The 25,359-nt window shown below is 44.4% G+C and overlaps 1 protein-coding gene across 1 annotated transcript; it reads right to left on the bottom strand.

The window, feature by feature from the left end:
- Positions 1-345: 345 nt before the first annotated feature.
- On the bottom strand, positions 346-20,398 carry MSRB2 (methionine sulfoxide reductase B2). Its single transcript, XM_082742137.1, has 5 exons — positions 20,219-20,398; positions 11,702-11,802; positions 7,296-7,372; positions 1,843-1,990; positions 346-1,111 (listed from the first exon to the last, which is right to left on the bottom strand). Exons 1-5 carry the CDS (start codon positions 20,328-20,330, stop codon positions 1,007-1,009), a joined length of 543 nt encoding a protein of 180 aa, XP_082598263.1. The 5' UTR covers positions 20,331-20,398; the 3' UTR covers positions 346-1,006.
- Positions 20,399-25,359: the final 4,961 nt, after the last annotated feature.

Below are 25,359 nucleotides of genomic sequence, written 5' to 3'. Positions count from 1 at the left end.
TCTGCCTGCCTCTCTGCCTACTTGTGATCTTTCTCTGTCAAAATAATAAATAAAAAAAAATCTAAAAAATAAAAAACAAAAAAAATAAAAAACCAAAACATTTCAGGCTTTAAAAGATTTTATTTATTTGAGAGAGAGCAAGAGAGAATGAGCAGGAGCAGGGCAAAGAAAGAGGGAGAAGCAAACTCTCTGCTGAGCAGGGAGAACAATGCAGGATTCGATCCTAGGACCCTGGGATCATGACCTGAGCTGAAGGCAGACACTTAACCAACGGAGCCACCCAGGCACCCCACAGTGTTGTTTTTATAAAAGAACAACTTCACAGACTCAGACAAAAAGCACGCATAAAATTTTACTAAATATTTTATTTGAACATGTTTAAACTTAACTTTGTAGCCACTTTTACTCGTTATCACTGAAATCTAACAAACTCTCCTTGGAACTTATTTGCCGGTAGAAAGGATGAATCAGGATGTTCAAGACATTCTAAAATTTTGAAGAAGAATCACGCATCCCATTGATCACCATGTATGCCCCCCAAATGCGGCTCTGCCACAGTCCGAGTCCTCGGTACTTCTTTCAATGCTGGGATTGTAGATTACTCTAATCCCTTATTTCCTTCCTCTTTTCTCTTGATCCCTCACCTACATATGTCCACAAAGGACTTAGCGCAATGGAAAGTTCTGGGTAGTTTTGTAGGAATTTCTGGTTTGTAGTCCATTAGTTTCTTACTGTCCCCAAAGAGTCATGCCCTCTGGTCACAGGCAAAGCCAACAGAAGTCAACTGGATGGAAATGGCCGCCCCTTTGCCATTCTGTGAAATTCCACCCTCCACGTTGGAATTGGGGTTGGGTTGATTCCAGGCAAATCTACTACAGAAGTGGGGACTTGCTTGGTGCCAGCACAAACTTAGCTTACTTTGGTAGTAAATAAAACAAGTCATTCAACATACACTGAAAATTGAGGGTGTAAATGAAGCAGTGGTGACAGGGATTCTTGGAGATGGTCAGTGTCTCCTTGGTTTGAACTTCAGGGCCACACTGTTGATGCAAAACCTCTGACCACTAGGCCCAGGTCCGTCAGGAAACACATGGCCAAGGTGGGCTTCGCACTGCAAAGGAGAGAAGCCTCTGTCATTTCTCCACCGAGACAAAGTTCTTTATGTGAAACGAGATGAACCCCACGTGGCCGCCCCAATCCGGTGTCTGTGTGGGGAGAAGTCCATCCCAGCAGAATGCACGTAGGAAAGGAAAGAATGCAGGGGCGCCTGGTGGCTCAGTCGGTTGAGTGCCCGACTCGGTTCTGGCTCAGGTCATGATCGTACGGGTCCCAAGACCAAGCCCCACGTCGGGCTCCCCACTCAGTGGGGAGTCTGCTTGGGATTCTTTCCCTCTTTCCCTCTCCCCACTCTCACTGTCATGCGAGTGTACATTCTCTCTCTCAAATAAATGAATACATCTTTAAAAAAAAAAGAAGTGAGAGAATGCAAGGCATGGTAGCGGTAAATAGTTATCAGTGAGAATGTCAGCAAGGTATTTAACTTAGGCCTTGATTTATTCATCTATAAAATGGGAACTAACAATTACAGTACTTAATAAAGCAGTTGTGATGATTCCTTGATACAATGCAATGCATGTAAAGCGTTAATACAATTCCTAGGCTAGACCTGGGAGAGGCTACCTCACAGTGGCTCGGGAAGGTTCTTTCTCTTCCTGACAGTGCCCAGAATCACGGAGAGAGGGGTCAGAAGCAGCAAGGGCAGAAACCCGGCTCTCTGTGGCGCCCGAGCCGGGGCAGCACCGGGAAAAACCAAAGAGACAAAACAACACAAAAAACCCCCACCTGTTTGCACACAACCTCGGTGCGAGTTAATCCTAACGAGGTGTCCACACGCCTCAGGATGCTCGCGTCCCTTTCATCAGAGCCAGACGCCCCGTGTGCCTCGGAAAACGCAGGCCACCCGGAGCCGGAGCAGTACTTGTGGTCGGAACTGTGGAAGACATTCGGACCCTGCAGCTGCCGAGACGTTATTAACACACAAAGAGCATTTTATGCCCCAACTCCTTTTTCCACCCAGCAGGGTCTGCTCCCCTGTCTCCTCTGCCAGATCTCCAGGCCAGTCACAGCAGCGGTCCGTTCATGGGAACTGTGTCCACTGCACTTTCACTACCAAACACGTTTCACCGTCGTCAAAGGATCTCTTGTTCCTCTGATGCTGAAGGCTTCTCTCTCCATGTCTGACAGGGACCGAGAAACACTAGAGTCTTTGTGACCTGTGATGCATATTAGGAAACCCAGATCAAATCCAAGGGCTCCCTCCACACGTAGGAAAAGGGGGAAACGGAAATGTGACACTCGTGGTCACAGGAGGGCATGAAGGTCCGGGCCCAGCAGCGGGAGGGAGCAGGCCCTTTGGGCTACCTGCCTGGCTGCGGGGATTCCAAAGCTGCCTCTGCCCTTTCTTAGCTGGGCGACACTGGGCAAGCTCTGTACCCGCTCCAGGCCTCATCTGAAGCATGGGGCTGAAAGGACCCATGTTAAGGAGATGTCTTGAGGATTTACAGAGATACTGTGTGGGCACAAGGTAAGTGCTCGTGCACTTTAAGTGCACGATGACCATTAGTCAAGAAGCCCGGGCATCTGAGCCAGTCGTGGCAGTACAGGGACCCTTCTGGACATGTCCTACAGGAACTCATGATGCTGAGAAGGCCAGGGGCGCCTACAAGAGGAGTAAGAGAGCAACAAGCGAATCCACTTGCCACAGACCTACTCTCCAAGACTCTGAAGGGGAGCTCCCTTAAAAGGCACTAGGAAAATAGAGTGAAAGCTTTTTAATGGCAGGGAGACAGTTCTTTCTCTAAGGAAGATGGAGAGAAATGCATTGTAAACTCTGCAAAAACAAAAACAAAAAAACAAAAAACAACCCCCCCCCCAAAGAAACTCCAAAAAGCTGGGCAAAGAGAAGGGAAAGTAGCAAATACTCAAATCCAGAGGCTAAGAACACAGAAGGAAGCTTGATTTAGAGTAGAAAGTCTAGAGTGATGTAGTCATTCTCGAACATTTTCATCTCAAGATTGCTGTACACTAAGAAAATTACTGAGGACTTCTTCCCTTTACATGAATTATGTGTATCATGCTTAACAAATTAGAAATTGTAACAGAATTTAAAAATATTTCCATGTTGTTATTTTTAAAAAATAATAAATTCATTACCTGGTAAATTGTTTTTTTTTTTTTTCAAAATAAAGAGTTGCATTGTTTTACAATTCTGCAAATCTCTGTAATGCCTAGCTTAAAAAAGAAAAGACAACTGACTCTGCATATGAGCTTCTGCATTCAGTCTGCTGCAATCTTATTTTGATTCAAGTATAGAAAGAGGACGTGGCCTCACGGGCACCCACTTCGAAAAGCGAGGGCCTTGTAGATCCCCTAGAAAGGTCCCAGGAACTCCCGGGGTCCTCAGACCAGGATTTTAGAACTTGGAGGAGTAAGGGCCTTGCCTTCTGAAAGGCTGGGGCATGACTCCAGGCTCTGATACATCCGTGTGACCTGGGCAAGCTATTTAATCTTTTTAAAGCCTCGGTGCACTAATGGATAGAACATTAATGACCTTATTACCTTACAAGTCTGCTCAGAGGATTACCTGACAAACTTTCTAGGTATAGTGCACTTAGCAGTGTCAGACGTATGGTATGTAAGTCAGTAGCTACATTAAAAAAAAAAAATAATTACAATTAATAACAGATATCCATGAAATTTGAGCAGCCATGAGTCCAATTTTTTTGGAACCTTTTTGAAAGAGTTCAAAACTATTCATCTTAGCCACCCTAGCCCAGGGAAAAACATTTTAAGTATCTTTTAATCACAGCCTTTCCACTCCTTAATGTTACATGCAGCTAGTGATGATTAAAGGCATTTGGATGGAGAATTATGAATATAATAAATTTTTTAATGATAGAATCTAAGACTAATAAAAAGTCATCTAAAATGTTTATGGGAAACAATAAATCTTTATTGATGCAATATACAGAATATGGAGATTTTACCAGGTAATATGAGAGGCCCATCATATACAATTTAATAGTGGCGATCTAACTTTAAGGCCAGTTTGAAGTTCCAATATAAATATTTAAATGATTAGCAGATTATAAGGCTCTCCCTTGAAAAACTAAAACCATACTACATCATCTCTTTTCAGATACACTTAAAGGTATTTTTTTAGTTTTGTTTTTTTGTTACGTGTTTTTGTGTTATGTGTTTGCATGTTTGTTCTATGGTTATTTGCTTTGGTTTTGCTTCATTTCTGGAAATTCCACAGCCCCTGAGCCAACAACAGAGGCACCTGGTGAGACCTGACACCTCTAACATCTTAGAAGAATTTCCATTCATTTGGAGGAATGGGAACACAGAAGAAGTTTCTCACCGATATTACTTGGTTTCTTTTAACATGTGGGACAGCCGGGGGTTATGTAAAAGGCGAGAAACATCATCAGGCTCTCAGATCCCCTCTACTCTAAAGACAGGCAGGAGCATGAAAGATGTGGACCCACAGTTTATTTTAATAAATACTTCCAGAGCTGGTATACAGGGGTGGGGGGGGGGAGAAAGGGGGAGCACAGGAAGCAGGGGCAAAGACACATAATTCCAAGGTTAGTAAAGCAACAGTTTGGAGTCCCCAGGGGAGTGATGACATCCTACGAGTGTTCCTGTCCTGAAACCTTGGCTCAGAGGCTTCTGTTGTGGAGAGGAGGCGTGTCTCCCAGAACACGCACCATGGTGGTTGTGTTGTGAAGGCAGCGTGGTTGTGGGCAGCAGGGCGCCTAACAGCCTAGAGGCAGTGGTCCCACAGCTATTAGACTCTTGGTTGACCAACTTTTCGCCTCATTTTGACTCTACCTATATAAGCATTTGTAGTGATGTTTACTTTTTTTCTCCACCCTGCTCGCTATTATTAAGGCTGGACACTGGGGATGGGTGGGGGTAGGAGTGTGTGGGGGGGTGGAAATGAGAGGCAAAACAGGAAAATATTCCTAAGACTACCCTCTTGAATGGGAAGCATGCTCAGGAATATAATCTCCACTTACAGCTTCTCAATAACTGGCACATATTCGCAAGAATTCCTCATTATCAAAGACTGATCCATACAGTTGCTCTCACGTACTGAGTGCTTGGCATGTGCCAGGACCAGCCCGGGTGCTTCTGCACGTGTTACCTCAGAATTTGGCTGATCCTCTTAACAGCTTGCTGAAGTCAGTACAGCTACCATGCTGCCACGTTCCAGGTGAGGAAATCAAGGCATGGACCGGTTAAGAGACTTGCCCAAGGTCACACAGCAACGGGGCCAGGTACACCCAAGCACCCTAGCCACTCTACTATACTGTCTGTCCTATAAACAAATGCATCTTTAAGAAGAGTTTGTTCTGGAACATAGAAGATTCTTATAAATATATTCTTATGTCTCCCAATCTCAGAGCAGCAGCAGTAGCAGCAGGAAAATGGAACAGAAACTTATACCACAGTCCCTAAGAAAAGAAAACAGAAACTTTTCAACTGAAACTAAATGATTAAAAAAGAAACAAATAGGCTGGTGAACTGGCAGCTCCAGTATACCGGTCTTTAGTCGACTTTTGGAGAATCGGCTGGTTATCCTGTTAGTCTTGACTGCTTCACTATCTCAGTGACCTGCAGTTGGTCACTCAATTTCCTTACTTTGGATTAGCCTTGTACTAATACAGTAGCCACCGGTCACATGTGGGCTTTTGGGCTTAAATTAGTTAAAATTAGGTAAAATTAAAGATTCATCTTGAAGCAACATTTTGAGTGCTCAAGAGCCACATGTGGCTACCATAGTAGACAGAGCAGAGATAGAACATTCCCATGATCACAGAAATTTCCACTGGACAGAGCTTTGTGCTCTGGTCTCAGGTCCCACCCTGCTCCAACATTCTGTGATTCCATGACTGGCTGCTCTGGTAAGGGGATGGTGGGCACTGGGTAGGAAAAGGTCTCAACTTTGCCTGTGTAGAAACCAGAACACCAATGACATGAAAAAATGAAGAATGCTAAGTAGAAGGATGCTTTTACAAGAATGACTTCTCATCTTCTGTTTTCACAGTCTAAAGATAGTTAAGAACATCTGCCTGGTCACCACAGTGTGACAAGGTGGTCCTTTACATCTTCACATTGTACGCCTTTTTTTGACTAAAAGCAGGTTGGCCAACTCAAGGCCCTGTTTCTCCTCCTTAACAGAACCAAAGGCCAAGGAATAGCTAATGTCTCAGAAATATGTGTCCCACATTTTACTATGTTAAGAGTAAGCTGCTTCTCTTAGATCTCCCAGGCCATCCCGGGCCAACAGCTATCTTAGATGTCTACACAACAGCCACTGATCCAGTGAATGAATCTGAGCAAAGACCTGCCCTTCCTGAGGCATGAGGGGAAATCAATCCCAATTGTTCCCCATCCCTGCAGGTGGGGTCTGGTTTTCCAAATTCGGCCTCCATTAGTGGCCAGCAGCCCAAGAAAGCCCGGTCTGCTCAAAGCCCAGAGGACATAATGAAGCACTGCCTAATGGAAGATTCACAGAGCTGGCTTGATTTATATTTTATTCTAAACCAATTTAGAGTTGATGCAGAAGAAAGGAAAATATCTTTGAAGTTCTGAAAACAGGACTTCAAAGATGTTTTCCTTTCGTCTTCATCGAATCTACTTTTTTTAGACTGTTTCCTGCATGTCTAAACAAAAAAGCCTTTGTTGAGAGATTTCAGATCCTGATTGACTTAAAAGAGGCTTTGAAATCAAGGGACAATTAAATTTACTTTTAGCTATATAGAAGAGGGCATGGTATTCACTACTGTCAAGCACTGTGGGGAATCTATCCTCATAAAATTCTACATTTCCCAAATTAAATTATAAACCCATTTTCCCTCGGAGAGATATAGTTTTAATCACATGGCCAAGCAAATACAATTATGGTTTAGATTTCTTTAAATACTTGCCCAGGAAAATATTCTAATAGCATTATCTTAAGGTGCTTACGAAGTTTTATTTGTTTGCTATTTCTCGGGGAAACAGGAAGAAAGAATATAGGCTAAGAAGTCTCAACTGCTCTAAATGCTGGAAATAATCAAGAGGGGCAAGTCCTTTATAGAGATAGCTCTCCTTAGAGCAGCCACGCCAAATGAGGAGGGCAATTAAAAACAACACAGGCATGTTTTTATCCAAGGCTTCAAATGAGACAGAGCTGTAAGAAATCCAGAGGTTTCTTCTCCTCCAGTACCTCTCTCGAGCCTTACCTGAAGAGTGGGCTGTCACAGCATACACAGTGATACATTCCTGACTCCTTGTTATTCAGATAGGCTCCACTGAAAGGCTGAAAGTAAATTAGACAGATCAGGTGTAGGCTTCTCATAACACCAGCAGGAGATGATACAGCAGATTTAAATCCAAGATTCGGTCCCCAAATAAAGGAACTTTTGTACTAATTTGACAAAGTACAAATATCACTGGAGAGGAAATTATAACCTGCCCAATGAAGCAGCCTTGCAGGCTTATCACAACCCGGCCTTAATGGTGCCAAAAATTCAAATTATGACATTAATAATGCTTTGCATTTATATACCACTGTTCATCCAAGAACATCAAAGTCTGTGGAAAAGTGTGAGAACACTCCTTTGGATTGTGTAAAATTTCAGTCCTCATCTCAAAGGAGTTAATACAATAGGAATCCAGTCCACTGTCTAAAACACTGTGAAATCTCCAATTAAAGATAGAATATGAATACATAGAACGGATAGCTCTGTGAGCTCATGGTTGTGCCTTTAACATGCCTCACAACATGGTATTTAGGACACGACATAGTTAATAAATGTTTAAATAATGAGTTAGATTATCCTAGTACTGAAGCTACTACTTAGATGAAATTATCTCATTAACTGTGGCTTAAAGAGTTTGTAAGTTTTCAAAGGTCTCCCCAAAATACACAGGAGACTTGAAGCAATGAATCTGCCAAGTCAGTACCTTTCAAAATGCTATTCTGAAAACTGGATTTCATTGTTTTTTTGTTTTAAATTTATTTTATTTTATTTATTTGACCGACAGAGATCACAAGTAGGCAGAGAGGCAGGCAGAGAGAAAGAGAGGAGGAAGCAGGCTCCCCACCGAGCAGAGAGCTTGACTCAGGGACCTGGGATCATGACCTGAGCTGAAAGCAGAGGCTTTAACCCACTGAGCCACCCAGGTGCCCTGGATTTCATTGTTTAAAAAAAAAGAAAAAGAAAAGAAAAAAGAAAGAAAGAAAGAAAGAAAGAAAGAAAGAAAGGCCTTCTTGCCCAATTCCTTCTGTTAAAGTAAATTAAAAGGAAAAAAAAACCCTCAACAGCAACAAACCACGGAAGACAAGCCAACCACGGAAGATCCACGACCTGCTGGCAAGCCCTATCCCATTTTAGGGGATGAAAGAGAAGCCAAGGCACAGAATGGGTCACCAAGTCACAGAACTGACTTAAGGAATGAGCTGGACTCTTCTGACCTTTCTACATTTCCCAACTCAACAGATTCACAGGTCAAACATTCACATTCCCTGTGGTAGTATTAACAGCACATTTTCAGTGAGCCGTATAATGGACAATTTCAAAATAACCCACTGAGCCTACCATCTGGGCACACTTGGACGTTTTCCCTCTTGAAAGACTCTAAACTTAGCTGCAGAAATCTGAACAGTGGAAGCTGGTCTTTTTATGGCTTTTTCCCTCGATGCCGGCTCCCAACCTTGGCACAAATCGGCATCCACCACGAAGTTCCACCAGTTCCCAGGTGGGAACCTGGGCTAATGGGACTCATGTGTCAAAGGGCTACCCGTCCTGAAGCTGGTCTGGGAAGTCTACTCCTAGGATGCAGACAGTCTGACAAAATTAAAAATATAATTTGGTCATTGCAGGGGACGGACGGACAGAGGAAGTAACAGGCGACAGTTATCACAGTAAAAATAAATAAAAAGGAATCCTTAGCTGAGGAATTTCATGAAGTGACATTTTTTCACAGCCTCCTAGACTAATTTCCTAATGTCTCCCTCCTCCTCCCTCAGTTCTGTGTAAGTCCTGTCATTTGTTTAGAGCCAAACTCAACTTCTATCTCAATTGTTCACTCTCATACTTACTTGAAAACCTAGTACGTACCCAGTGCTGGTCTGGGAGCTAATGTTACAGAGATGGGGGGAGAAACCAGAACTGAACTGGCCAGCACCTTAATTTTAGACTTCTCAGCCTCCAGAACTGTGAGGAAATATATGTATGTATTTATACATAAACGTCTGCTGTTTAAGCCCTTCCGTCGGGCTACAGTGGCCCAAAGGCAGTCTGCCTGGACCAATGGGGCTTCTCCCTCCTCTGACCTGGTCAGTACAACATACCTGCCGGAAACAGACGGCACACTCAAAGAGGTCATTTGCAGATAATTTCGTACAGAACGATTTACAAAGGTGGGGACAGGACCAACAGAAACCAGCAAGGGAGGGGGAAGCACTGGGAGGGCCAGGGGCTCTGAGAACACTCATCTATGAGGCCCATTGGACAAAGAGAGGGGCAGTTACCAGATCCTATTGGCCGGTGGGAGCTACAGCCTGCACTAGAGGACCCTGGGTCCCGATTTCCCTGTCTGTCCTCTGACTGTGCTAACATCGTCCACTGGCCAAGCTCGAGCAGTAGCCAGAAGGGAAGGGGGCATGTTATTCTTCCTGGAGCCCAGCGAAGAGCGAAGAGCAGAGCGAAGCATGTGGAGAGGAGATCTGTGGGGTGCACAGAGGAAGGCCTGCAGGAAACCCGCCTTCAACCGATATTTGACTTTGAGCTGTTGCGCAGCGAGGCTATAACCCCCTTTTTTTGTGTCTAGCAGAATGCGCACGCTTTCACTGCTGCCTGACCAAAACGTGTGCAACTGAATTCTCAAGTTTGAGTTACCAAATAGAAAACTGAGATGTGTTACTCCCCTTATGTTAGCCAGGCTTACAGTGGGTTCGGCACCATTCTAGAAAGTTACGTGTGGACATGGACCAACTGAAAGGGATTATAACATTACTTAAAATAATGGAAGACGCTCATTCTGTAAGATTGCCAAACGCGCAGAATACACTGCACCATCTGTTTGAGAATCCCACAGACTTATTCTCCTCAACATCTGTCAGCTCATCTCCAGGCTCTGTACATATACCAAACCCCGCTGGGCTGTGTCCCTGAGAAGGGGCTGGCTTAAATCTTCTGGGGTGTACTCCGTGTACTGCACATGGAGCCTCACACGTGGCCCCCAACCACCTGCGGTAGTGAGCGTGTATCTTTCCCTAAGAAGCATCATGAAAAATACCAGTACTTTATTTGGAAAAATACCAGTACTTTGCAAGAATCTGGGGGATCTGCCGGCCTAACGACGTTAGCATCAGAGAAGCGGAGGGTGCACCGTGACGGCAGGGCCACATGCACACGGTCTGAACTTTGTGGGGACTGTGAAAGAAAAGATAGATTCTCTACAGCTTTGCAAAACCACTGTGGCCCACTGCCTGGGGCCCGCTTCACGAACCGGAATGTCTAGTAACAACGTCCAACGGCTCCGTTCCAATGGTTATATGTGGTTCTAAGACAGATGACTTGTGAAGAAGTGCTATGCTGGGAAAACAGAACTATAATGAGGAACCACTCAGGGCAATTCCCTCTCAAAAGGAACGAAAGCCGAGCTTCTTGAATGGCGCTTAAATATCATTTGCACCTCCCAGCCTGCCGTCCCTCAGTATTCACAGAAACGTCCTCTCAGAGCACCGGCTCTAGCGGGCCACCATGTGCGGTGCCAGAGCTGTCCCTGCGACGGCAAGTGCTCTGCAGGGAAAGCGCTGGGAAAAGCAAGCCCGGCTTGGGGCCGAGAGAAGGCTTCCCTGAGCCCATGGCATTGGGACTGAGGGCTGAGAGGGAGGTCTGAGTGAACGGGGCGCGGTGAAGAGAGAAGGACACAGGGGCGAGGGCCGTAGGGAGAAGGGAGCCCAGGGCGTCTGAGAGCTGGAAGAAGGGCGGCGTGCTCCCAGTGCGGGGAAGAAAAAGAAAAACAGCTAGACTCAGGATAGGGGCAGAAGGCAGGGGACAGAGCCTCCAGGGCCCAGTAAGCCATTTGTAAACCTTCTTCTTTACCTTGGAAGTGTGGGGAGCCCCTGACGGATTGTTAGCAGTGGGGGGATGTGGCTGGATTTGTGTTTTCTAGATCTCTTCTGCCTTTTTTTTTTTTTTTAAGATTTTACTTTCGTGACCCAGAAAGAGAGAGAGAAAGAGAGAGCGAGAGCCCACAGGGCACAAGATGGGGGAGCCCAGGATCCCAGGATCATGACCTGAGCCAAAGGCAAACACCTCACCCCTGAACCGCCTGAGTCACCCAGGGGCCCCTCCTTGGCCACCTCGTAGACAGCGGCTGCCGCAATAGCGGAGGCTGCACATGCCGTCCCCCCAGTGAGAGGGGACAGGAGCAGAGGAGGGTTACGGAGGAGGCAGAAGAGGCATCAGGGTCTCCTACAAGTGGATGGAGCCCGATGCCTGAGAGGGAGACCGGGAGGGCCAGAGTGGTGGAGGGGAAGCAGGGGCGTGGGCGTCTGCAGCTGCATCTATCCCAACCCGCCCTCCGGCCCCCTCCCAAACCCCTCCAGCCGCGGCACTATCATCAGGGAGCTTACTGGTTCGGTCCCTTTTTCTTGAGTGACATAGAACTGCTCTGGAGTCAGCTTCCTCCGCCATTCGCCCTTGCTGAGGGACGGCTCATGCTTCGTGAGAGAACCTGTGTTGTCCAAGAGGAATTTTTTAAAAATTAAAACAAAAAGGCACAGTGACGTTTTTTCTTTAGCTTCTCTCCTGAAGTGCACGGCCACGGGCAGCACGAGGCCGCGCTGCCCCTCTCCCAGTCCACAGGGGCCGGAAAGCTCCAGTACAAAATGCTTCAATCGACTCATTAGTTTCACAAGAAAGAAGCAGCAAGCAGACAGGCAGTTTTCTGGTTCCGCTGGGGCCCAGAAGCTAAAGAGGCGGTTGAAATATGGAATAATGCAGACTAAATTCCCCTCAGGTACCGGGGGGTAGAAATGGATCCTCCTTCTATTACTACGCTCAGAGGAGTATTTCCTGTCGGGATACGGCGGGGAGCAGCTGAGTGATGGAGAGGAAAGAACCCTGAGCTAGTGGGTTATTAAACTCGTCTCCTTGGCTGGTTTAGAAAAATCTCTCTGATTTTGTTTGTCGACGGAGGTCTTTATTAAAAAAAATCTTCTTGTGTGGAACAAAGGGGACACTCCCAGAGCTGATGCCCCTAAAAGGAAATGGAGACCAACCAGAATCTAGTCCAATGTCTCAATCTTACTCCCCTTACTCCAGTGACTGTGAACAAAGCGACTGGGACAATATTCTTTTTCGCCAAAGGGGAGTGGGAAGCCTGACTTATAGAATCAGTGTTTCAAATCATCTAACACTAAAAATTGGAAAGGATATTGTAAGCTGTCCACCTCGACTTACAAATGAGAAAATAAGAGGGCTGGAGGCTTAGTAAGCTGATCACAGCAACAAAGATGAAAGGTTAGACACGTGTCGTATCACCATGAAATATGAAACGTGTCTGAAAATCATATTTGAAATTCATTTTTGGTTACCAAGAGAAGGTCCTAAATTGTCTTTTAAGTAAGAAAAAACTTCTCTCTTCGCTGCTAGCTCATAATACTATACAATATGGTATGTTCAGTATTGTATATTATTGATTGCTGATGGTTGTTTATATTTTATTAAAAGGTTTTTAATCTGTTAACTATATTAAAAGTTGTCCTTTCTTAAGGACTTCTTACAAGGCTACGGGAATTTCCTGTTTACTCTAGAAATACACCTCTGAAATTGCCTATGAAAATATAGCTCGGGTACACACAATTTTTCTGGAACTCATTTCTTGGGGAGCAAAGCAAAATGCATTTATGTGACAATTATTACTGCTCAGTCCCTTTCAGAGGTACCAGGAAGAATGACAAGTAATAAATGGACCAGGAATGATAAATCTTTTATTTTTATGTAAAGGTTTTATTTATTTATTTGAAAGAGAGAGCCAGAGAGCACAAGGTGGGGGAGGGGAATGGCAGAGGGAGCAGGAGAAGCAGGCTCCCCACTGAGCAGGAAGCCTAATGTGGGGCTCCATCTCAGAACCCTGGGATCATGACCTGAGCCAAAGGCAGGCACTTAACCTACTGAGCTATACCCAGGTGCCCGGTATGATAAACCTTTTAAAAAATCTTTATAATCACTAAAATAAGAACTAATTCAAGTAAGAATCATTAGGGGATTCTACAGCCCTGGGTGGGAGACTGTTTTAGAATGGAAGAGCCACACATTTTCAAAATATTACTAATTGCAAAGGAAGAAAAGGTACCTTTACAATGAAAAATGAACAAGTCATCACCTTAACCAAGTAAGCCATGTTAGCATCACCATCAGTGGGCCAAGCCAACATCGTGTGCCTCCGTGTGTGACGCACTGAAGACAAGCACCCCCCGTCCTGTACCCCTGCACTGCAGCCATTCTCAGAGAGCCCACTGAGGACTCAGTAAAACCTAGAACACGGCGTCCTTCTCTCTTCATTTCTCTGTAGTATCGACACTCAACATTCTCCTGTGGTAGCTTTTATTTCCCTTGGCTTCCATGGCACCCAATACTCTTGTCTCTCCTGTTATTCCTTGTCAGCATCCTTCCTCAGCCCCACTCCCTCTAGCCATCCCCCAATACTGGTGTTCTCCAGATGAATCTATTGCCCTAGGCTCGCTTCTATCACCACATCACACCTGGCCCTTGAGTGATGGTATCCAATGAGTAGCTTACAGTACCATCCACATGATAAGACTCCCTAATCTCTTTTACCCTCCATTCTAGATCTCTGCAGAATTCCAGATCCATTTATAAACATACCTGGATATCTCAACAAGAATGTCCCATTTCAAACACCACACACAGAAGGACTTCATGTACCTCTCCTCCCCTTCTCTCATGTGTTCTAGCTCACTGACCCCATGCTTCAAGCCAGAATTCCAGACCATCAACGCATTACTCTTCCCCTTTCCTGGCACCAAGCCATGTGGGCTCTACCTCCTAAGTAACTCCAGGATCTGCTCCTTCTCACCCCTCTGACACTCCCATGGATCAGGCCACCATTATGCTCTCCAGTACTGACGATCACAAAAGTCTCCTAACTTGTATGCTCTCCCCTATTTGCACCACTTCTTTTTTCTCACTGCCCCAAACTGTTCAGTGCTGTCACACTGAGATGAGAAAATATGCCATGTGAAAACCTAGGAGAGGAGAATGTAGGCCAGAGAAAAAAAAACTAGTTGGGGGTGCTTGGCGTGTTTGATGAGTAGCAGGAAGGCCAGGGGGAACGGGTGGAGTGAGCAGGAAAGTTAGTAGAATTCACAGCAGAAAGCTAATGGGAAGGGGGCAGACCAACGAGAGTCTTGAAGGCTATGCTTTTACTCTGAGTGTAGAAGTCATTGGAAGGCAAGCAGAGGATTGATATGACCTAGTGTATATAAAAGGATTACTGGCTGATACACCAAAAGAAATTGAAGGAGGACAAAGGTTGCAGCAGGGCACCCAGGACAGAGGACATTTTAATAACCTGGTTGAGAGATGGAAGAGTCCTACGTCAGGGTGGTGGCCGTAGTCAGAGGGGTCACACACCAGATGTATTCTGCTAGCAGAGCTGGGGGATTTGCTGACGTACAAGAAAGAACACGGTCAAGGGGCACTACTCCAAGTTTCTTGGTCTGAGCAGTAGAAGCTGGGGAAGCCTACAGGAGGAACAGGTTCAGAGCCTTGTTAATAAAAATTCAGTATTTTCCAAATTCAATATTCAGTTCAATATTATTCCAATGGAGATATCAAGTAGGCAGTTGGATATATAGATTTAGAAACTGGGGAGAAAGTCCAAGGTGCAAATGTAAATCTGGGACTCCCCAGCGTTAGAGTTATTTAAAGCCGTGAGCCTGGAAGATTCCCAAGTCAGTGATTGTTGAGAGAACAGAGAGGCCCACGGGCTGGACTTGGAGACACTCCAAGATACACGGGTTGAGGAGATGGAGACAAGCAGACAGAGAGGCAGGAAGGAAACTCCAAGAATGTGGTGTCCTGGACAGAGATGACTAATAAGTAGCTACTGGGTTTGGCAATGTGGTGGTCAGCGGAGGCCTGAAAAGGCTGTTTAGGTGGAGGAGAGAGAGAGAGAGTGTGAGTGAGTGTGTGTGTGTGTGTGAGTCTGACTGCAACAGATTTGATATAGAATAGGAGGAAGGAAAGGGAGACAGGACAAACAGGTAAGTCCTTTCAGGAGTTCTGGAGGTAGCTGGAAGGGGAAGTGAGGTCAAGAGCATTTTTTCGGATGAGAAAGTTCACAGTATTCTAGTATGCTGTTGGGAACGATCCCGCGAAGAGGATAAATTGATCATTTAGGAGAAAAAGGCGAGAGCTGCGGAGCTGTTCTTGAGCTTGACCTTGGGTAGATGAAATATGGGAGACCAGTTAAATTGTGAAAATTTTACTGACTGTATAAGTCTGAAATAACTATTCAAGGTAACAATAAAAGGGTTTTACAAAGCAATGCCAGTTTAACCACCAAGTGAGTGGTAGAAACACTATGAAATCTTTTCTGGCTGGGTTATCAGGAAAAGGTGTTTTTACTGTTTTAACAGCAAGTGGGAGGGGCACCTGGGTCGCTCAGTGGGTCAGACTCTGGATCTCAGCTCAGGTCTCAGTTGCAGGGTGGTGAGATCAAGCCCTGCATTGGGCTCCACGACAAGTAGGATTAGAACTGGTTTTAATGGATGTAACTATGTGTGGAATCATAAGGGAAATGGAAGGCATTCCATTTTTGACAGTTTAAAAGACAGAGAGATGTGTGTATATTTTGTGTGTATATTTCAACAAAGGGCAAGATCTAAAATTTGGCCAGTGCCAATGTGTAGGCATGACCTAACTGGGATTGGTCACACAAAGGCCACCTCAAACAGTGGAAAAACAATGAAGGCAAGAGCAAGATTTGCAAATAGGACATGATTCCTCCTCCCAGAATCTAACTGGTCTTGAGGGGAATGTGTGTAACCTGAACCCTGGCTATCAGTGACATCTGTTAAGGAAAAGCAGTAACAGAGGACTGTGATAAAACACTTTTCTTACCCTTCGAGGGCCTGTCCTGCCATGCCGCTCTTGGCTTTGGCAAAGATCTTGCATTATTACTACCGATTTCTAAGTGGAAAACTGACTCTTAGTACTAAGATTGGGAATTATAATCTGGAAAGCTGCTATTATCTTCCCTTCTCCTTTTGGGGAGGAAGTAGAATGGATTAGAGAGAAAAAAAAAAAGGGATTGTCTCCTGGAAGCCTGGTCCTTAGTATCTTTCCACATGCAGTACAATGGTTGACACCAGAAAGTGGGAATTCAAGAAGGGGGAAATTCAGCAGGACTCCCACACTTCAGCTTTAACCTAAAGTCTGAGACCCGGATGAACCCCAGCTCCCTTTCCAACTGTTCTGTATTTTACTACATGTATTAGACTGACTACTTGTTTTTGATACCCCCCTTCTCTTTTTTTTTTTTAGCTTAAAATTTAAAACTAATATTTAAATTGTTAGATGGAAGCATCACTCCTTTATTTAGATCAGAAAGTACATTTCTCATGGCTCCTCTAATCCACATCAGTACATACCTTTTACACGATGTGTATGAAAGGCTTCATAGGTAGGTAACAATGTCCAGACTAGTTGCTCTTGGAGCACCAACTATGCAAATTTAACTGTAAATCTGCCAGCCTGGAAGACTCTGTCAAGAGAAGAGACACTCTGCCTTGATAGCAAAATGACCAGTGGTCAGCTACGGGCAGCGTATATGTGGTCCGCATTTACAGAGGGTTCTGTAACCACAGTGTTATGGGTTGAACTGTGTCCTCCCAAAATTCATCTGTTGAAGTCCCAATGCTCAGTACTTCAGAATGCAACTATATTTGGTGACATGGCCTTTAGAGAGGTAAGTAAGGTCAAACGAGGTCACATGGGTGGGTCCTACTCTATCTGGCTGCATTTTGGAGACGGGGCCTTTAAAGAGAAGATTATGTTAGCATGAGAGTGTAAGCATGGGCCGGATCTGACCAGTATCCTTATAGGAAGAAGAAGAGACTCGATCGGTGCGTGAGCAGAGAAATGGCCAACTGCAAACCAGACAGAATGCAGGAGAAACCAACCCTGCTGGTACTTTGATCTTGAACTTCCAGCCTCCAGAATGATGAGAAAAAAATGTCTGTGTTTCAACCTTTTAGCCTGTGGTATTTTGTTGTGGCTGTTCCAGCCGACTAATATACTATGCTTTAGGAAACAACTAAATTCTGAAGGAAAATCGCATTATGCATAAATTCTGATGGTTGTACCAATCAACAATTTGGTACCTGTACATACAACATACAACAAGTGAGAATTTCGACATGAGTAATGTCACTTGGCCACCAGTGGCCAGAGAACTCTCAGCATTGGTCTTTGCATTCTTTTGCGTACAATTGGGGTGTTTTCCGTCCTCAGCCCACATCACCTGTACCTTGAATTGGTCCTTTTGGGGCAGGATGTCTTCCAGATTCTCTCTGTATTCTCTTGCTATCTTCACTATGAAAAGATTTGATTGCTCTCGCTATTGTACTGGACAGCTATACAGCTTTTCTTTGAACTGTGTTTTGATAAACTCAGGTTCTTTTGGGTTCCTTTCTCTCTTTGTGCTGTGATTAGCATAGTTTGTCTTCTCGGTCATATATTTCCTGAGGTGGGCTTACATCTTCTTTAAAGAACACCGTCTCGGGGCACTTGGGTGGCTCATCTGGAGAAGCGTCTGCCTTCAGCTCAGGTCACAAACCCAGGGTCCCAGGATCAAGCCCTGCATCAGGCTCCCTGCTCAGTGGGAAGCCTGCTTCTCCCTCTCTCACTCCCCCTGCTTGTATTCCCTCTCTCGCTGTCTCTGTCAAATAAATACACGAAATCTTAAAGAACACCCTCTCTTGGTCATATGGTCACCTAACCGCTATACTGCCAAGTGTCATATACAAACAAGCCTTGTTCCAGTAAATACTTGTTGAGACTAAGGGAATCTATTACAACTGGTACAGAGAGAATCCCCAGCCCACTCTAATTTGCAGACTAGTTTTCTTTCCCAACTCAATGACTGAACTGGTTTAAGCAATGCTCAGGATGGTTTCTTAGCAGAGTATTTCTAGAGTGTTTTCCTGAAACAAAAGTTTTCTCCACGATACTTCTTACTTACCTGCCTCTTTCGGTCTCAACTGAGAGACCTTGCTCTGGTTAGTCTCAACAACAAAATCATAGAGGTTATGCCTCTTGCATAACAGAAGTCTTAGCGCTGTAGAACTGTCCTCCATTACTATCAACATCTTCTCGTTTCTCTCTCAACCTTCCCTAAGTTTATAACATAGGCTAAATGTAGCTACACTTTTGTTCTTTCCATTTATTTATGTAATTATAATTAACATTTATTGTGTGCTTACTAAGTGCCAATCATTGTGATGAAGCATTTTAATTCATTTTTCATTTATTCTGTACAACCCTACTATTATCATTATCCTTATTCTATAGAAGAAAAAAATAGGTTTAAGCTTACCAAGTTCAGGACGTGCCCAAAGACATATAGCCAGGAAGTGGTACTATCAACACCAAAGCCCTTAGACACCAAACTATTACCTATGTATAATTTTTAATGGGTGCCTAATGGTTTGCTGAATTGAACTTCTCTGGTTTACTCAAGCATTCCTTAACTGATAGACAGTTTCTGGTTCTTAAGAGTGGTGCTGTTAAAAACATCTTTGTACACATAGCTTTGTTCTTTTGAATTATCTCCTTAGAATAAGGAAGGGAGACACCCCCCAGGGAGGGGGTGTCTGATAAGTTACACAGCTCCTGTTATGTATTAGAGTCTGGTCGAATTTTAAATGCTGCTGAAGAACTTAAGTTCCTAAGGCAATTCATTAGGATTTTTCTGACAACACCAGTACAAACATAAAGGACAAGCTTCCATTGAAACCTCTATCCTATAAAGGGGAATGAGGAGAGCTCCAGCCCACAAGTATGATGTTTCCTTTGCCTGTGGTTCTCAGAAACAAAACAAAACAAATAATGCTTGACACACAGTAGGTATGCAACAAATATAATTGGGTTGGCTGGCTAGGACACCAAGAGATGCTGAAGGCCATGATTAGAAGTTATGTTGGATCAGCCACTCCTACACACTGCCTGTGCTTTTATTGATTTAAAACTACATTTTGAAAACTTCAGGGGATGAAAAGAATTCTAACTTGACTGGACACATTTTCAGAGAAGATAAGTATCTTTAAATTTCTTCAATGGACACATAACAATCAGATTCAGAGATGGGACTGCTGGGCAGTTGCCCATGAAGCAATGCACAGGGAACACGAAATTATCCTGAAATGTATCTGAAATACAGTGCCATTGACACAGGTGTCCACAGGCGACTCCATACTAAAAGGTGAAACGCAAATGTAATCCACCAAAGGAGCCAAAGGCATTTCGAACACACACACACACACACACACACACACACACACACACACACACACACTGTTCCCTGTCTGTCTAAGCCATTGACGAACAAAGGCTATCAGTCTAAAAGGGAACAAGTTAATAGTCCACACGTCTCCCTGGGGCCAGGACACACACATACAACTGTAAGGGACACACACAGGAAGCAAATCAACAGGAATCCAAAGCCTGAACTGCTTGCTTCTCACCTGGGAAAAGAAGCACGCAGAATTTAAGAGGGATACAGTGTTAAGAGACCACGGGCCATTACAGGAGGGAGCGCACGGTGTCGGGTCGCTGCCCTAACCACCGGGATTGTTCGCCTGGAGTCCGGGGATAAACACCAGGGGCCCCTGAGCCCGACATTTTACAGGGGATGGAAGTCAGTGACAACCCCCCACACCCTCTCTAAATGTACAACCCACCGTCCTGGACGGCAAGGAGGGGCGGGCACGGGCGCCCCAAGAGGTTTCTAGAGAAGGAAGCGCCAGGTGCAGAACCAGCGCTCGGGCCCCCTAGTCCGGGCCCTTGAAGTAAAATCGAAAAGCCAGGAGGCGGCGGAGGGGTTTGCGCGGTCTGCGTCCTACCTGGGTCCTCGGGATCGGCCCCCGAGCCACCGCTGCCGGCTCGGCCCCTCACGGCCCGCAGGGGCGCCCCTCGAAAGGGCAAACCCCAGAGCGCACGGAGCAGGTGCGCCATGACGCCGCGCGTGGGGGCCCCGCAGAGCGGACGCACGCCGTCCCTTCCCGCCCCGCCTCCCTCCCCGCGCGCCCCGCCTCCCTCCCCGCGCGCCCCGCCTCCCTCCCCGCGCGCCCCGCCTACCCTTGCCTCTCCTCCTGCTTCCCTCCTCCCACTGCTTCTAGGATCCCTGCCTCTCCTCTCCCAAGTCCTGCCACCACCCAACTCCTCTTACCCCTTTTCCGCGCCTACCCCTACCGGCCTCCCCTTGACCCTCCCTAGCCCCTCTCCCTTTCCCACCTGCGTGCTCTGGCGTGCCTACCACCTCCCCAGGCTTCTCCCTCGGCCCTTCCCTCCACCACCGCTCCCCACTCCATTCCCCCCCCCCCCCCGCCCCCGCTCCAGCCCAAACACTGATCTGTTTTACTTAGCGGTTGGTAGAATTGTATGTATTGTAGAACTATAGATTATTTTTAGATTTTCTTGAGGTACATATAAACGGAATCTTTGTTCATGCTGAGTAGTATTCCATGTATGGATATACCAAATGTATGTATCTAGTCATCTATTGATCGACATGTATATTATTTCCAATTTTCCCTTATTAGAAATAAAGTTACTAGGAACATTCCTGTACAAATCTTTGTATGCATATGTGCTTCTTTTTCTCTTGGGTAAGTAGTAGTATCAAAGATGTCACAGCTCTGTAATGTTAAGTAATCAATCTCATTTTGGATGATTCCAGTGGTGTAATTTTTCCAGTGTTTGCATGCCATGTCCTAAAGTTATATGTGTAGAATTCATATTAAAATAGTGGGATTACTTTAAGCATGCTGTGTGCTTGGGATTGGAGTGGCAGAGATCACTCACCTGAGCCATACATTTTGTTTAGAGCTGGAAGGTACCTGCAAGATCATTTGCTCACCTACTTTATGTGGTTCATGGGGAGATGGGGCCAGTGTAGCTAGTGGTTTATCAACATCACACAACCAGCCAGTATGCAGGAATCAGGATCAGAAGTGTGGCTTCGCAAAGCCAGGGCAACACTATTTTTTTACAGAGATAAATGGAAGTGTCACTAAGCGGAAGACAAGAAGAGAAGTCAGAAGGATGTTCTTGAGATTTATTTTCTTTCTTTTTAAAAAGATTTTATTTATTTATTTGACAGACAGAGATCACAAGTGGGCAGAGAGGCGGGGGGGGGGGGGGGGGGGGGGGGGAGGGGAGTAGGCTCTCCGCTGAGCAGAAAGCCCGATGTGGGGCTTGATCCCAGGACCCTGAGATCATGACCTGAGCCGAAGACAGAGGCTCAGCCCACTGAGCCACCAAGGTGCCCTCTTGATACGGATCTAGATACACACACACACACACGGCCCTCTCCCAGTGCCAAAAATTCCTACTTCTTACACTTTCCACTTGAAAGGTACAACATCTCTTCTGGAAGGGACACTTGGCACCAAGCATCTCCCATGTTCCAGTCTATACCTGCAGAATTTGGATGTTCTGTTTAATGTGTGCTTTACTCTAAGTGTGACAGCTTTTTGTATCCTCCTCTGAGGTCGCTCCTGCCACTCCCACTTCCCCTCTTTTGAATTTTGATAGATGAGGCTTCCAATAAAGTTATGCATCTTTTTTTAGCTTTTGCTGCACAATTTCAGTTTAGAAATGGTAGCAAAATCAAGAAGCCAGACAACCGTATTTGAAGCTTTTTTTTTTTTAAATCTTCCCTAACCCAATACTGCAAGCTACAACCTTGCTCATTCTTCTTCAACAATGTACAGTGTTTAGCTCACTATTGAGAACCTCCTAGGCAGATCTTCAAAAGTTATAAAAAATAAATAAAAGAATGAATCCAGGATTTATAGATAAAGATATAGAGCGAAACACACATGTATATATATGCTAGGTCAGAAAATATAGTTAGATTGCATTTTTTAAATTTTTTATTCTTCTAATTTTATTAGAAATTTTGTTAGATTTTTTGCATCCATGTTCATGAAGGATTGCAGTCTGTAGCATTCTTTTCTTGTAATGTCTGACTGGTTTCGTATTTGATTCAGATCCAGGCAGATTAAGTGGCTTGTTCATGATCACACTGCTACTTGGTTGAAGAGTTTGTAGAGTCCCCCTAAAGTTTGAATTTTAAGAACTATCAAGAAGTAGCAGAAGTGTATCCCACTCATTGTCATCCCTCCCAATCCCAATAAATAACTTTATTCCCCAGAAAAAAATTTAACCTTGTGACATTGTGAAAAACCATGGAGTCTGGCCTAAGACCCAACTCAGGGTATCTTATAAGATGTATGATCTTGGCCAAATAGTCAATTTCCTTATCCTTAAACTATTGCCCACCACCATTTGTCTAAGTCCAACTTAACCATGAAGACCATATGCCAATCTCTGATTAACAACTGGTCTTGGTCTAAAGAGAACCCTTGTTTATGTTTTATTACAGAAGCTGAGTGATAGAGACTACAAGCTGCCTAGTCAATATCCATTCTCCTGTCTTTATTTACAAACAGAGCTTTGATTTTATTGAGGGTAACAGCGTGGCTAGCTAAACATGTTTCACCTAGCTCCCTTGTTGCTAGTGATGGTCATTTGAGACAGTTATGGGCAATGACAAAAGCAGACATCACCTAGAAACTTCCAGGAAAATAAGTTAAGGAAGATCTGACTTACTTAGTATAGTCCTATTGCTCTTTCTTGGCCCTGGACATTAGTCATGATGGCTAGAGCACTGGCAGTCCTTAGCTATACATGATTGTGAGCCCCACACCCTGATAACAAAGTAGAAGTCAGGAAGTTGGCCTGGGTCTCTAATGACACTGTGTAACCAATGTAATGGATTGCCTACCTTCAGATTTCTCATTACGTGGACAAGTCTGTATTTTCTTTAAAGCACTGTTATTTGGGGTTTTCTCTTGTTTGAAACTGATACTCTATATCTAGTGTTTGGAATTTGATTGTGAGAATCTCTCAGAAAGGCAAAATTCTGTAACTTTATCTCTTTGTGTATCTAACATACTTCCCTGCAGACTGTAGTACATAAGAAACTACTGTTCATAATAAAATCCTTAAAAAGATAAGAATGACCCAGAAAATGGGAGATCAGTTCAAAATCCAGTTATCTTTTCCCTACCAAAAAAAATTTTTTTAGAATAAGCTGTGTGCATTTTCTCCCCACCAAAGAAAGCATATGCCTGAAGTTCAGTATCAATGTTCTTATTTTCTATGGCAATCTAAAAAAGTCCTAGAAATGAACCAACGGGGATATACCTAACATCTGTAAACATTTTATGTTTTTAAGATTTATTTTTTTGAGAGAGAGAGAGAGAAAGAGAGACCTGTGGGGGGAGGGGCAGAGGGAAAGAATCTCAAGCTGTCTCCCCACTGTGCTTGGAGCCTAATAGTGGCTTGTCATGGGACCTGTTGTGGGCCTGCCATGGGTCTGTCCCAGGGCTCAAACCCATGACCCTGAGATCATGACCTGACCTGAAATCAAGAGTCGGATGCTCAATCAACTGAACCACCCAGGAACCTCAACATCCTTAAATATTTTAAAGTATTAAAAGAAGTGAATGAAGACTTGAATAAATGGTGTGATAGAAGAAGTACCAAATGAGATAGGTCTATTTTCAGATATTCCCTAACCAGATATAGGTTTGGGGGCCTTGGTTTGATCATCTGTAACATAGGGTAAGTACAGAGCAGGATGGTCTAGAACTAGAAATTAAATGACATCTGAACTCCCGTAAGTCTGTAATCATACGACTTTTTGTGAAAAATGGAGAGCTATATTCTTCTTCTGACCAGAGAGCTGAAATAGTGAAGATTAAAATAACATTCAAGTTAATGTATAGATTTAAGCAATATCATTTATAATTTCAATGAGTTACTTTATCAAAATTGACAAAATGATTAAAATAAGTGCAGAAAAAAAGAATACTTTTGAATAAAGATAATCCTGGCTATACCATATATTTAAGTTCATTATTAGAAAACAGTATTTTTTAAAAGACTTTTTTTTTTTAAAGATTTTATTTATTTATTTGGCAGAGAGATTACAAGTAGGCAGAGAGGCAGGCAGAGAGAGAGAGGAGGAAGCAGGCTCCCTGCTGAGCAGAGAGCCCGATGCGGGACTCGATCCCAGGACCCTGAGATCATGACCTGAGCCGAAGGCAGCGGCTTAACCCACTGAGCCACCCAGGCGTCCTAAAAGACTTTTATTTATTTATTTGACAGAGACACAGCAAGAGAGGGAACAGAAGCAGGGCGAGTAGGAGAGGGAGAAGCAGGCTCTCCAAGGAGCAGGGAGTCTGATGTGGGGCTCAATCCCAGGACCCTGGGATCATGACCTGAGCCGAAGGCAGCTGCTTAACAACTGAACCACTCAGGCACCCCAGGAAACAGTATTTATCAAAAATAGGCTAACCAAAAATTAGGCCTGGGAGGCAAATAGAGATTCCCCAAATCAATATATATTTAATTTATTACAAACAATGGGAGATAAAATCATTCAATGTGTGTTTTGGGGGAAGGTTACTATCAAGACAAGAAAGTAAGTTCAGAGTCTAAGGCTTAGAGTGATAACTTACATCAAGCAAAAGTAGTAATTTTTGAGTTAAATTTAGTGTCATATATATGTGTGTATACATATGTACCCATAAAATAAAACAAGGCTACACAAACCCATTTGGAAAGAAAAAGGATTTTGGGGCAATGGAAGCAGCAAAAGGAATTGCTCATGAATCCATGCAAGGAGGGACAGGTTCAGATGCAGGAAAGTTAAAATGCATACATGCTGACCACAAAATACAGAACAAAAAATGATTAGTCCTTGATTAGGGTTGGCCAGAGACACCGAACCAATGGGAGGTGTATGTAATATAGAGAAATTTATTGTAAGGGGTTGGCACACATGAAGACGGAGATTGAGAAGTTTACAAGCTGGAGACCCAGGAAGTCAGGTTGTAGTTCAAGTCCTGAGGGATGGAATGTTCAGAAGCAAGTGAGCTGAGGTCAGGAGGAGACTGATGACCCATTTCAA

Source organism: Mustela nivalis (assembly GCF_964662115.1).
Source record: "Mustela nivalis genome assembly, chromosome: 7".
In the NCBI taxonomy this organism is placed as follows: Eukaryota; Metazoa; Chordata; class Mammalia; order Carnivora; family Mustelidae; genus Mustela; species Mustela nivalis.
The sequence above is the reverse complement of the archived record's forward strand: the minus strand, read 5'-3'. Positions and strand labels throughout refer to the sequence as shown.

Coding starts and splice junctions, on each gene's coding strand:
- MSRB2 (XM_082742137.1), bottom strand. CDS start 20,330: ATGGCGCACCTGCTCCGTGCGCTCTGGGGTTTGCCCTTTCGAGGGGCG. Junction 7,373..11,701: donor AAGAAAAAGGGACCGAACCA/GTAAGCTCCCTG, acceptor ATTTACTTTCAG/CCTTTCAGTGGAGCCTATCT. Junction 1,991..7,295: donor TGTGACAGCCCACTCTTCAG/GTAAGGCTCGAG, acceptor TGTCTTCCACAG/TTCCGACCACAAGTACTGCT.